We start from the raw sequence: 13,457 nt of genomic DNA, 5'->3' as shown, positions 1-13,457 counted from the left end.
TTATTCTTGACCCAACTCCAACTCCATTGGCTTTTCTAAATTTTCAACATAACGTTGATGGGGGGTTTGTCGAACAGGCGGTAACCTCTCATTATCATACATCATAATAGTGATTTTCTCCAATAAAGGGGAGCTCCTGATCAAACAAAGGACAGAAGAAATTTGGTTTTGTTCCACAAAGCACACTTCCAAAGCTAGATATCTGAGATAGACTAGCGAAGTTGGAAGCTTATGTGGCATTCCACCTGCACACAAGTACTTCATATAATATTGATTGATCTTCAAAGTCTGAATCAAAGGAACACATTGTAGAAAATCAGCAGATGTAAATTTGCTTCCTGCTGGTACAAAGTCATGAATGCTTTCTTGAGAATCTTCTTCCAAACATATATACTCAAGCAGCGGGCAATTGGAGAGGAAACCTTGAAGCATTTTAGCAGAAACCTCAACAGACACAAACGTGATGCTCTTCAAACGACTAAATTTGTTAAATAGTAGTGGTGGTTCAAATGCACAATCTTGGAGGTATATAATTTCCCGTACTTGCAATGAAAAGAAAGAAGGGGAAAGCTTGTAGAAGCTTTTATCATTAACGAGGGTAAAATCTTTCACACAATTTATCTTCGCAAGACAACTTATTATCTGCGCAATCTCAGATTGCATATCATCATCGCCAACCGAAATGTTAAACTCTACTATTGTGGGACCGTTGTGTAGCAGTAATACCTGGAACTTGACATTGGCAAGCATATATCTGATCAACCGCTCGCACACACAATTAGATGGTATTTTAACCATATCGTTTGCAAATACAAGTTTAGGCATGTCGCGCCAACTGTACCGCCATTCCTTTGACAAAACGCTCGTTCTCACCGCATCTTGTTTGTTTCTATACATTTGGAGGTTTTAGAGCTTTCATAAATGTTTTTTTTCTTGTTTTCTGAATTAATGCGGTCACATTTTATTGATCGACAACTACTATGTCGATTTCAATATTCATAACAATGTTTGCGGAGTCGTGCTAATTTAAAATTCGACTATTAGGTGTTATGCTTCGTCCGTGTGTATATTAAACTTAGTTAGCTTATCTTGTAGCGAACAAGAATATCATAAGATGGATATGATTAGCATGCTTCATGTAGGCATAATTGAAACCATCTTATGTTTCGTACCAATTCAAGAGGCTGCAAGGACAAGCATCATCTCTAGAGAATGGGGGTACCGTTGGATCACAATCCCCAAACTTGATTTTGGCACCCTTCCATAAAACATAATTGGAAGTATTTTAAGTCTTACGCCACTTCAAGATGCAGTGAGAACGAGCGTTTTGTTAAAGGAATGGCGGTATTGTTGGCGCGACATGCCTAAACTTGTATTTACTCACGATATGATTAAAATACCATCTAATTGTGCGTGCGAGCGGTTGATCAGATATATGCTTGCCAATGCCATGTTCCAGGTATTGCTGCTACATAACGGTCCCACCATAGTAGAGTTCAACATTTCGGTTGGCGATGATGATATGTAATCTGAGTTTGCGCAGATAATAAGTTACGTTGCGAAGATAAATTGTGTGAAAGATTTTACCTTCGTTAATGGTGAAAGCTTCTATAAGCTTTCCATTTCTTTCTTTTCATTGCAAGTACTGGAAAGTATATACCTCCAAGATTATGCATTTGAACCACCACCACTATTTAACAAATTTAGTCGTTTGAAGAGCATCACGTTTGTGTCTATTGAGGTTTCTGCTAAAATGCTTCAAGGTTTCCTCTCCAATAGCCCGCTGCTTGAGTATATTTGTTTGGAAGAAGATTCTCAAGAAAGCATTCATGACTTTGTACCAGCAGGAACCAAATTTACATTTGCTGATCTTCTACAATGTGTTCCTTTGATTCAGACTTTGAAGATCAATCAATATTATATGTAGTACGTGTGTGCAGGTGGAATGCCACATAAGCTTCCAACTTCGCTAGTCTATCTCAGATATCTAGCTTTGGAAGTGTGCTTTGTGGAACAAAACCAGATTTCATCTGTCCTTTGTTTGATCAGAAGCTCCCCTTTATTGGAGAAAATCACTATTATGATGTGTGATAATGAGAGGTTACCGCCTGTTCGACAAAACCCCATCAACATTTTGTTGGAAAATTTTGAAAAGCCAATGGAGTTGGGTCAAGAATAAGAATCTGCAGCCACACCAAGAAAAAAACTAAGACGAACGTGACGATACTCAACTTGTGGAAGACTCGAGTCAATAAGTTTCCGGTAAAGTTCTCACCAAAGACATCGACATCGACATATAAATTGTTCTCTATATTTATTTTATATTTGGTTTTGTAAACGGTATTCTACTACGATATTTCCCTTGTATAACGAGAGTATCGTTATACTTATTTTATTTTATCACTTTAAATATTATTGTGACCCGTGTCCTACAAGCTTTCCCCTCAATTGGAAGATGTAACTTCGCTTCAATAGCTTTAATTCCGTAATGTAGTGGGCACTGTTTATCAGTTTTTATCTAGTAACCATAGCATGACTAGTATTAATTTCCTGCTTATTATCATTGTTACGAAGTTCAAGTTATTGACAATCTAATCGTGTTTGTGTACGTTTTGGAGATCTAGCCTATATATCTCGAATCAGGCCAATTACCCTAATTTCTATATATCTATTCGATTTTTGAATCCTAACATGTTCTCTTCTGCAGTCTTCTTTTTAGCTTTTATTACCTTATTCCAAAAATTTGAAAAACAATATCATGTGCTGTATTTGATAGAATTCAGTTGACTTGTGCGTGACCGTGAATGATCCGATTATCTTACCTGAATGATACGATTTGCGGTTTGAATACTCTACTTGACCGTTCGAAAGCATAGTTGGTTCTTCTAATTCCCTTAGCAATTGACAAAAGAACCATTTGAAATATGGGTCCCTAACAAAAATCACCAAAATGGGTGCGTTAATCCAGCTCGGCATAAAAACTTGTTATGAGGTGGCATCTCCATCCATGACGATTGTAACAGCAGCTTGCTTGCTTGCTGCAATAATACTACAACATTATATGGACACATGCATAAAAGATATAAGAGTTTTGAAAGCCTTTTTTCCTGCAGGGGTAAAAAAGGAATCGAAATCATATAATAGAAATGCGCGCTACTCTTTGAAAGCAGGTTGTTCATTGCATATCACATAGTAGACGAATCGAAGGTTCACAGAAAGAACATGAACACAGCTTTTTGCGCATTTAGTTAAACGAATGAACATGAATGTATTTGCAAACTCTCATTTAATGCTTTAGAGTGTAAGCCAAGGTAACTTGGCGTGTAAGGCACAAGTTAAAAGAAGATAGAGATTCTAACTTAGCGTGTCGGTTTAGGATGATATGTTTTATTAACTTAATTCATATTGTTAGCAATATCCTAATTATAGTCTAACACGCCTTAAGTTAGATATATATATAAACCGTGTAGGATTTCATTAATGTAATTAAGTTTTGAGTTAGTTCTTAATACAATAAACGTAACAAGCGACCAAGAACTTGCGATCGAGAAGGAGGCGCAATCACAGATTAATCAAGAAAGTCGACCAAGAACCTGAGGTCGATTCTTGATTACCAGTGAACAAGTAACAATACATCCAAAAAAAATACAATTCAAATTATTCAAACAAATCATACAATCAGTTGTGATATTTCACTAACGAGCCCGACTTATTGATTTATGATTTTTATGGCTATACGTCTTTGAGAGGGCTAAATGCCCGTGTGCCCACCCTTAAGAAAAACAAATTAGATACTTATGAATTATCAAATATAAATAATTATTCTCAACTAAACACTAATTACTAATACAATTTCCAAATGTTAACTCATAGACCCAATGGCCGATGTCTATGTTTTTGGACTTAAGTGATTATTGTTTTTGTCAACATTAAGAAAGTGGAGTCTTTGTCAACACTGTTGCAATCATGTGATTATTGTTTCATTAACTAGGGGTTTACCGGCGTGTTGCGCCGGGCAGGTTGTAAAAGCCGAACGTTGGTAAACCCAAGCGTTACTGGTCCAAGCGTTGAGATGGTAAGTCGATGCGAATTTGGTCGGTTTTCGATTATGTGCATTATTGTACATGAACTAAAACCAAAATAAATCAAAAAAATTATAAAATATGAAATTGAACCATTGGGATGGCATCGGTCGGTAAAACTCGACCATTGGTAAAACCAGCCCGTTATCAATCCAACCGTTAAAACCTATAAAATAAATGTTTTTTTAATTTTACTTATAAACAAACAAAAATATATATAACATTTATTCGGTCGGTAAAACTAGGCGTTGTTATAAACCCAAGCATTGTCGGCGTCGAGTGTTGCGATGGTGAGTCGGTAAAAATTGGGCTTTGGTAAAATCCTAGCGTTGCGTCGCTGAGTGGACACAAATTTAGCTGGTTTCAGTTATGTTCAACGTTGGTAAAGTCTAAACCTTAAAACTAAAAAATCGCCAAATTAACATATAAAAAATAAAAATTTAAAATCGTGTTTACATGGTCGGTAAAGCCTGAGCATTGCTGGTCGATTTCGATGAATAACCATTTAGTTATCAAAATTTAAAAAAAACAAAAAAATAGATAAATTGTCTAGTCCATTTGTCCGGTGCCACATGGACCAATTATGGTCATGCAGCACCAAACTTATACTTTGTTATATATAATAATTGTTAAATATAAAATTAGTTAATTGTTAACTGATGTAAACGACATTTTCGAATATTTTTTAATCATGATTACATTATTGATAAATTTTTGCCAAGTGTTACATTGTTTGCCCCTTGTGTAACGATGGGTCAGAATCCGTTATTCATGTTTTTGGAGAGTGCGCCCGTTGAAATGTGGTTTGATGTGAAGTTGCCAGCTTTTCGATTCCCAATTGATCTCATGGAATTGTTTGAGAACTCGTCTTTAAGCGTGCTCGAGAAAGAAATAATATGTCGTCTGGTGGGAAATTTGGAAGCTTCGATATGAAACTGTTTTTTGAAAATATGTATGAAGCATGCGGTGTTGTTTGATAATGTTACTTACTTCTCTTTCCTTTGGTATTCGAGTAGGAGTTAATTGGTTAAAGTGGTTGTAGAACCCTCTTTTATTAATGTAATTTTCCTTACTTATTTGTGTCCGACTAGTTTCTTGCTAGTCGGTGCTTTATATAATATCAAAAAACATAGTTTAGAATAAATAGGTAGAGTCGTATCTTTTTCTTAGTCTATGTCTTGTTTCTTTTGATTATCAAGTTTATCTTTTAAGCGTAGACTTACCTGATCGAATTAGTTAAATAGGAGATTAATCCCTCTCGAATCGGATCAACTATCTTATTATCTCGATAAACTATATCTTTCAATATTGGGGTTCTACCACACCCCTATTTTTTCTTTAAACTAAGTATTTAAGTTGAATACGTTGTTGTAGCTTTTTTTTAAACCGAACTGAACACATCTTTCATTTAACTAAAACAAAGGATTCAGTTACAACCAATGTTGCAAAAGTCATTAGGCGGTCCCTAGGCGGCCGACCCTCTTGGAGGGAGTACTCGGAGTACTTGGGGAGTACTCGGAGAGTACTCGGACATGGTAAATATAAAGAAAATTAATATTTGGTTATTATATATATGTCAAATATCATAAGTTTACTAATATTTATAACAAAATAGGTGAATATCAATATAAATAAAAGAAATACATTTTTAAATATAAAATATTCTGAAAATTACTAAACATTAATTAAAAAAAAGACAAAATGACCAAACGAGTCCTTTATGTTTGCACGTTTTTTCAATGGTCGTCCTTTAGCAAACTTAATGACAATGAACATCCTTTAAGTTTCAAATCTCTATCACGTTACGTCCTTTGTCACTAACGGAGTTAATTTTTCTTGTTAAATCTGGTCATGTGCCTTGCACATGAGGGTAATTTGGTCATTTTCATCTATTTATTAAAAAAACTTTTAAATCTCTTCACCCACCATCTTCACCCTTTTCTGCCACCCACCTCCCCACTATCACCGGTATCTATTACCCGCCGCCACCACCACACCAAACCGCCATCGCATTTCCACAACCTTCGATTAACCATTGTTTACCACCACCACTCAGGTACCAACCTCACCTCCGCCATGAACCATCAGACTTTGAATGGAAATAACCAACACCCTTTACTTTCTTCAATTTCTTCAACCACATACATACCCAAAAATCATCAATTTCTTCAGACCACTACACCTGCCAACCACGGCACACCACCAAACAACCAAAATAACACCGTCGGACTTAAGATCCGAAATTAGGGTTTTTGCATAGCCTATTAGGTATGAAATTAGGGTTTCCGGCGCACCCCAACCACGACGTCGTTAAAGATATGAAATGTGGAACCTTAATCGAGATTTTGGTACACTTACCGGGCCTTCGTTCGTTCTCCTGCTGATCCGATTAGACTTCTAACCATCGTCCGATACTAAAATCACCACCAATCGCCGCCAAAGGGGTTTTTTGGTCGCCGGAAAATGAGAGGGATTTACCTTTTGGTCGCCTGAAAACAAGAGAGGTTGTACCCTCTGCTGTAATCACAAATCAATATCCTCATGATGCCCAAACCCCGTTACTACATACCAATTCCGTGGCTGCCGTAGTGGTGGAAGTGGTGATGGTGGCTTGTGGTGGTAGGTGGAGGTTATGGTGGTTGGGAGAGAGAGAGAAGAGAAAGTGAAGAGATGGGGAGAGAGAGAGTGTGTGCAATTGTTATATATATATATATATATATATATATATATATATATATATATATGGTTATTAGTAATTAAATAACATGTTAAAGTTACTAAAATACCCTCATATACTTTGCACATGACCAGGTTTAACGAAAAATTTTAACTGGGTTAGGATCAAAGGACAAAACGTGTAGAGTTTTGAAATATAAAGGATGTTTTCTGTTATTAAGTTTGTTAAAGGACGTCCACTGAAAAAAGGTGCAAACATAAAGGACCACTTTTGCCATTTTGTCTAAAAAAATGATATTTGTTCTTTAATATTATTGAAATAACAATTATGTTTTATTTTTTTGAGTCAAAATCGGTCCAAGTTCCCCGATAAGATGTGATTTTGGCTGAGGTTGACCACATTTGACATATTCTTAGTAACTAGGCGGATTTACAGAAACTCGCCTCGGTGACATACCTTGTAGCGAGTACTCGGAGAGTACTCGGCCTTGTAATCCTACTTTTACAACATTGGTTACAACAGAGAGACAAGTAGGCGGGCAACAAGTTGCGCCGCCACCCCCTTTGAATAGCAAAACCGATTCTACTGAAAACAAAGGTATCGTTTCAATGTAACTGTAGTCAAAGCCAAGCCATGTAAAATAATAAAATATGATATGTTTTATCTTACGGTTTTCCACGGTTTTATATTTTGATAGTACTCTATATAAATTTATTTCATGTTATTTAGCACATACTTTTTATTGGCGTATCTTTTTTTTGTGATTTCCTAATATAACTTTTGTGTGATCTTAGCGTTGTACAACTACAACGTGGTACCCTCACGCTTTTATTGACGTACTTAACCACGTCAATGTCACCGTCACAACGCACGGCCGCGACCAACTAGTTTAACTAGGGGAAAAATCATAGCATAGTAATCAAGCTTCAAGTTTATTCCATTAAAGTCACCTACATTTTCCTTTTTGTCTCAATTACGCCACTTAACTTTTATTATGTCTTAATTGAGTATCTTTCAATGAGTGTTTTAATACTGTATTCTTTTTATCTACATATCAAATGCTTCGATTACATATGATATGCTCATATTAACTAAAATGTCACTAAAACCAATATTTTTTTTTTTATTTTTTACCAGTAAATATTATCATTATCATCTAGAGTAATATAGTTGTTTTTCTCGTTTTAAAACCCATATTTAAAGTGAGTAATCTAAAAGAGCCTCATTGAAAGTTGATTGACATAATTAAACAAAAAAAACATAAGTGAACTAGAATAACGTTTTACTTTTTATAACTAAATTGAAGTAGATTAACATATATGCTAAAAAGGCGAGCTGGGATATCAGCTAAAGCGAGCTGGGACGTTCTTAAGGCGAGCTGGGATATCAGCTAAAAAAGGAAGCCCCCGTAAACTTCCTTACAGTCCCCACGGAAGGGAGATCTTAAGGCGAGCTGGGATTTCAGCTAAAAAGGCGAGCTGGGATATCTTTGGGACATCTTAAGGCGTTCTTTAGGACATCTTAAGGCGAGCTGGGATATCTTTGGGAAATCTCCACGGGACGTTCTTTGGGACATCTTAAGGCGAGCTGGGATATCAGCTAAAAAGGAAGCCCCCGTAAACTTCCTTACACTCCCCACGGAAGGGAGATCCACTCTACGACCGGCAGATTTGCTCGTCTTTGGTTGGGCTGGGGGAAAACACGCTTGTGTTGACCTCACAGGGTTATCTCCTTTAGCTGGTTTGAGGGATAATGGGTTTGTAGCTGGGCAAACAATGAAAAGGGCTGAAACGAAAAAGGTGGAGAAACATGCTAAAGCCTGCGAAGAGAACCAACATGTTTTTGTCCCTCTGACTTTTGATACCTTTGGCTCCTTGGCATAGCAATGTGTCAACTTCAAAGGGGCAGTGGTATGTCTTTAGCAGGTTAGGGTTTGTAATTCAGAAAGGGGTGGCTGCGCAGCTTGTTGCCCGCCTACCTGCTATGTTGATATAATATCTATGTTTCTATATAATAAATTTGGAAAAAAAATAAAAAAAAATGAAATGTGCTAAGTCAAAAAAAATTAACATATATAATTTTGTTCCCAAATATAACGCAACGGAAATATCTAATCAGTGATTTCTTCTTCACTTCTCGGAGGCTGTATCAGGTAATGCCATTTCCTTATTATTATTATTATTATTATTATTATTATTATTATTATTACTATTATTATCAGATTCTATTTCATGATATTATTCTCTGTCTTATTTCACATGCTCATTTTGTATCTTCACTGGCAGTAAAACCCTCATTTTTTCTTGGTAATTAAATCGCATTTTTTGACTTATAAGTTAATATAAGTTGAATTTGAGATGAAAGTACCTGGTAATAACTTGACCCATTACAGGCATTATGATTATTTTGTAAACAAGTTACTATAATACATGCCGAGTCAGCAGGTTGTCATGTTGATTTTTTCAACCAGAACACGATCAGTACTTTATTGCGAACCCTAACTTTCACACACTTAAAATTATGTAACCCGTACATGACGCGTGTACCCCATTTGTCTAAGCATGTCAAACGGGTTGCAAAAAATAATTGGGTTAAATATGCCATAAACAGGTTAGTGGGCCGACTTCTTTTAATAACAGGTTGGCAGGTTGACCTGCTTAACTAAACGGGTTAAACAGTTCAATACAACACGGCGCGTTACCTAGACAGGTCAACCCAAACACGACCCGTTTTTTAAACGGGTTGGATATGCCAAACCAAAATTTGATTATTTACGTGTCGTGTTCGTACAAAATTCTTTCAGGTTCAAATTTAATGGCGGGAAGAAAGCGATATCCTCACGAGCCACAAACCAATCATCAAGGGTACTCCCCAAACGGGCCTCCTTCTCAGCCCATGCCACCTCACCACATTGTGTTGGAGCAAGGACTGGAAATGCAACATCATGAAATCCGCAGGCTTTTGGCCGTGAACCGAAGGTTAGTTGAAGATCGGGCCACCCTGCAACAAGAATTAGGCGCTGCACAAGAACAATTTAGGCGAATGGACATTGCAGTTACTGAAATTCAAAATGAAAATGAATTGCATTCAAGGCAACTTATTGAGAGTGTGTTGAAACTTGAAGCTGATATTCGGGCAACGGAACCATTTAAAGAAGAGGTTGTGCGACTTCATGAGGAAGTTAAAAGGCTTAATTCGGTTACGCATGAGTTATATGGGCAGGTTCAGATTCTCACGAAAGACCTTGCAGAACTGCAAGATGAGAATAAGAAACTTCATGCTTTGAAAAATGAGCTTGAGGAGTTATACAAGGAGTTTATGCATACTAGGTTTGACATCCTCTTTATTACATATATGGTGTGATCGTGTCGGAACACGTCGGTTCAGGTCGGTTTTTTAAGAAAAATGAAACGAGTCCGAAAAGTTTGGTTTTTGGAACATTGAACAGTTTACTTTCAATTTTTAAAAAGATTATGTTCTTGGGTTTGGGTTTTCTTTACTCTGGTATTTTGGGCTTGGGCCATTTCAGGCCCACATGTCAGTTGGGCTTAGCTTGGGCCATTTCAGGCCCACATGTCTATTGGCTTGGGCCATTACACACATTCTCGTTTTCAGATTCTCACTCTCACAAATTGGGCTTACAAGCCGATTTCTAGCCTGCGTGTCGGGTCAATACCAACCGGTTCTTGCCAAAACGGTTTCAATACAGAATCTGGTTTCTGATCCAGTTTTTTATGTGCACCTGTATTTACATTCACTGTTTTGCAAGAGATTGCATATGATTACTGGTTTTTAGAGTAACATTAGTTGGTAATGAGAAGTGAACGATAGGGTGAACTGTGCTGTTTAAAACAGCTAATATACTAAATTGCAAAATGACTGTTTTAATCATTAAAAAATGGTCTGGTTTGTTTTCTTTTGGTTTTCTCACATAAACTATCCCAGACTGGATTTTCTTACTTATCAAAAGTCCAAAAATCTACCATTCAGTTTCGGTTTTTTGTTTTGATTTACCAAATTCGGGACACGTTTTCGATTTTATGCACACGTGTTAAGTTTGCATTAAATGATTTATAGTTCATTGTCCGTCTTGTAGAGATGCTATTGGTTATGAGAAGAAGGTGAGTAGTGAGCTGTTGGATCAAAAACAAGCAATGGAAAATAATTTGGTTTCTATGGCACGCGAAATTGAAAGGCTTCGGGCCGAACTTTCAAATCCTGATAGGGGTCCCGGTATGCGCTCTCTTTTTTACTTCCAGGTTGTTCCAATGGTTTATATTTGTTCTAACGTTACATCTTATTTTTCAATTGTTTTTAGACAGAATTACAAATTTTGTCCTTTAAAAAAAGCCAAAAACCGGTTCGTGTCCTTTTCTAAGTTTCCTTGCAGGCGGTGTCCTTTAAACTTTTTTTTTCTACACGTTATGTCCTTTACGCTAACTGGGTTAGAAAAACTCAGTTAAATGCCCTCACGTGAGACGCATGTGAGGGCATTTTTGTCTTTTCACCACCTGCAACTTCTTCTTCCTCTTTCTTCTTCATTTTTCTTCTTTCATCCTACCAACACACTCTTATAACATTCATCTTCTTCACTCACTCTCTCTCTCTCTATAACATTCATAAGATTCAGAACTACCACCATCACCAACCAGCCACCACATTCCACCACCGCCATCACCACCCATCACCTGCTGTTGCGACCACTAATTTCCACCGGCAGCAGAAGGTTGAAATTGAATAGAGATTTGGGAGGCCACTAAAGATCCAAACCCAAACCCTAAATCATTTCACTGTTTGCAAACCCAAATCCCTTATTGATTCTCAATTATCTGCATTGTAGTTGCAAGCCCTAATTTTTATATATCAATCTATGGAGCCGTTGGTGGATGTGCGTGTATTGAATCAGAGCCGTTCATGAATTAGGGGTTGGGTGGCGGTTGGTGATTAAGGGTTTGGTGTGGGTTATTGGGAAGGATGACGTGGAGGGTTTGAACACAAAAATGCCCCAAATTTGAACACAAACCTGAATCGGAATCAGTTTCTGAAGACAACCCATTTGAGCCCCAAGTTTTAGGGCTCCAAATCGACGAAATAAGTTTACTTGCACCGCCGGCGACGATTTTGGCCGGAAAAAGAAGGCCGTTACGCCAATTGGAGGGTTCCGGTCGGTCGTACGGAGTGGTTCTGGCGGAAATTGGTTTCCGTTTTGATATTTTACCGCCGGATCTGGCGTCTACGGCGGCGGGAAGACCGGAATCCATGGTGGGAATTGGTGTTTGGGAGTATGTGGGAGTCGGAAGAGATGTGAATCGGCGTTTGGTGGTGGTTATTGTGGGAGTGGATGAATAAAGAAGAAAAATGAAGAAGAAAAATGAAGAAAAATAATAATAAAGAAGAAAAATGAAGAAGAAAGAGGAAGAAGAAGTTGCAGGTGGTGAAAAGACAAAAATGCCCTCACATGCGTCTCACGTGAGGGCATTTAACTGAGTTTTTCTAACCCAGTTAGCGTAAAGGACATAACGTGTAGAAAAAAAAAGTTTAAAGGACACCGCCTGCAAGGAAACTTAGAAAAGGACACGAACCGGTTTTTGGCTTTTTTTAAAGGACAAAATTTGTAATTCTGTCTTGTTTTTATGTATATACCATTGCTTAGATGGATCATATAGGGCGAATATTGGCTCTTATGATAGCACTTTTCTTCACTCTTATGGCAATCCACACGGGCGTAATATGGTATGGTTGTTACATTATTCAAAGTGTTATTGTTTCCATTTACTTGTTATTTGTTTATAAGATTAGTTATTTGATGCATGGCTAACCAACTTATAGATAATAGTTATAAATAAATTTTACAAACCGTATTCAATATCACAATATGGTACTCATTTTAGTGGTCTTAGTGAGATTGCTCTAACAATATATTATCTGAAACTGAAGCTTTACATTTTTTGTTGAATTTTTAAACAATATCTTAGTTATGGAATTTTTTATTGATTAGAATTACTCTAATGCATTCAGGGTGGTGCTGAAAACCGTCCGTTTTGTGGTCCGGGTTCTACTTCATGGGCGGAGGTTGAGAAATCTCAAATGACCGGTCAATAAAATGTGGATAGTTCAGTTTCAGGTTGGAAAAGCACATATTGTCAATTATGAATGGGTAAAACCGTAAAAGTGTATGGTGGTTCTATAATTTTGCTTACATAGTAATCCCTTTGTTTAGACTCATAACCCATGTTAAGCTAGGTGAAAATGTAATTTTGGGTAGTATTTGTCTTTTGTTTAGGCTCGTTACTGAGTAGTTAATTAAGCGTTATGGTTTTAGTTTAAATCTACACAAGTTAGCCGCTGTTACTGCATGCGATTGTTGTTTATTGGCATATTGAAGTTGGTTAATTTCTCCGACCACACAAGTTACAGTACTCGTTTTGTAATTTATTTGGAGATTTTTTGGTACTCGAGAGTCCGTAAATTGTCTTGTAGTCTAATACTCTGTCTTGGAAAGATGTCACAGACAAATCAGGTATCTTGGCTACTTTTTTATCTTTTTTATAAAGGGTTTTACATAAGGAAACTTGTAAGACCAAGAGTATTTGGGCAATTTCCCCTAGTGTTTTGGCCCAAAACGCTGCCCCCCCCTCCCCGGGCAGCGTTTTGGCTACATTTTTGGGCCATGCGTTTTCACCACGACGTTAACTTGG

The 13,457-nt window shown here is 37.2% G+C and overlaps 2 protein-coding genes across 2 annotated transcripts; one reads left to right on the top strand and one right to left on the bottom strand.

Annotated features, from left to right (window-relative positions):
* LOC143599846 (F-box/FBD/LRR-repeat protein At1g13570-like) lies at positions 1 to 897 on the bottom strand. Its single transcript, XM_077077704.1, has one exon. The coding sequence runs from the start codon at positions 895 to 897 to the stop codon at positions 1 to 3; it is 897 nt and encodes a 298-aa protein (XP_076933819.1).
* An 8,565-nt stretch (positions 898 to 9,462) lies between these two features.
* LOC143599845 (protein FLX-like 3) lies at positions 9,463 to 10,351 on the top strand. Its single transcript, XM_077077703.1, has one exon. The coding sequence runs from the start codon at positions 9,508 to 9,510 to the stop codon at positions 10,120 to 10,122; it is 615 nt and encodes a 204-aa protein (XP_076933818.1). The 5' UTR covers positions 9,463 to 9,507; the 3' UTR covers positions 10,123 to 10,351.
* The last annotated feature ends 3,106 nt before the right edge of the window (positions 10,352 to 13,457 follow it).

This window comes from Bidens hawaiensis, unplaced genomic scaffold (assembly GCF_021521415.1).
Source record: "Bidens hawaiensis isolate Kalapana, Puna unplaced genomic scaffold, B.hawaiensis_p1.1 tig00052990_1, whole genome shotgun sequence".
Lineage (NCBI taxonomy): Eukaryota > Viridiplantae > Streptophyta > Magnoliopsida > Asterales > Asteraceae > Bidens > Bidens hawaiensis.
This window is presented reverse-complemented; position numbering and strand designations above follow the sequence as displayed.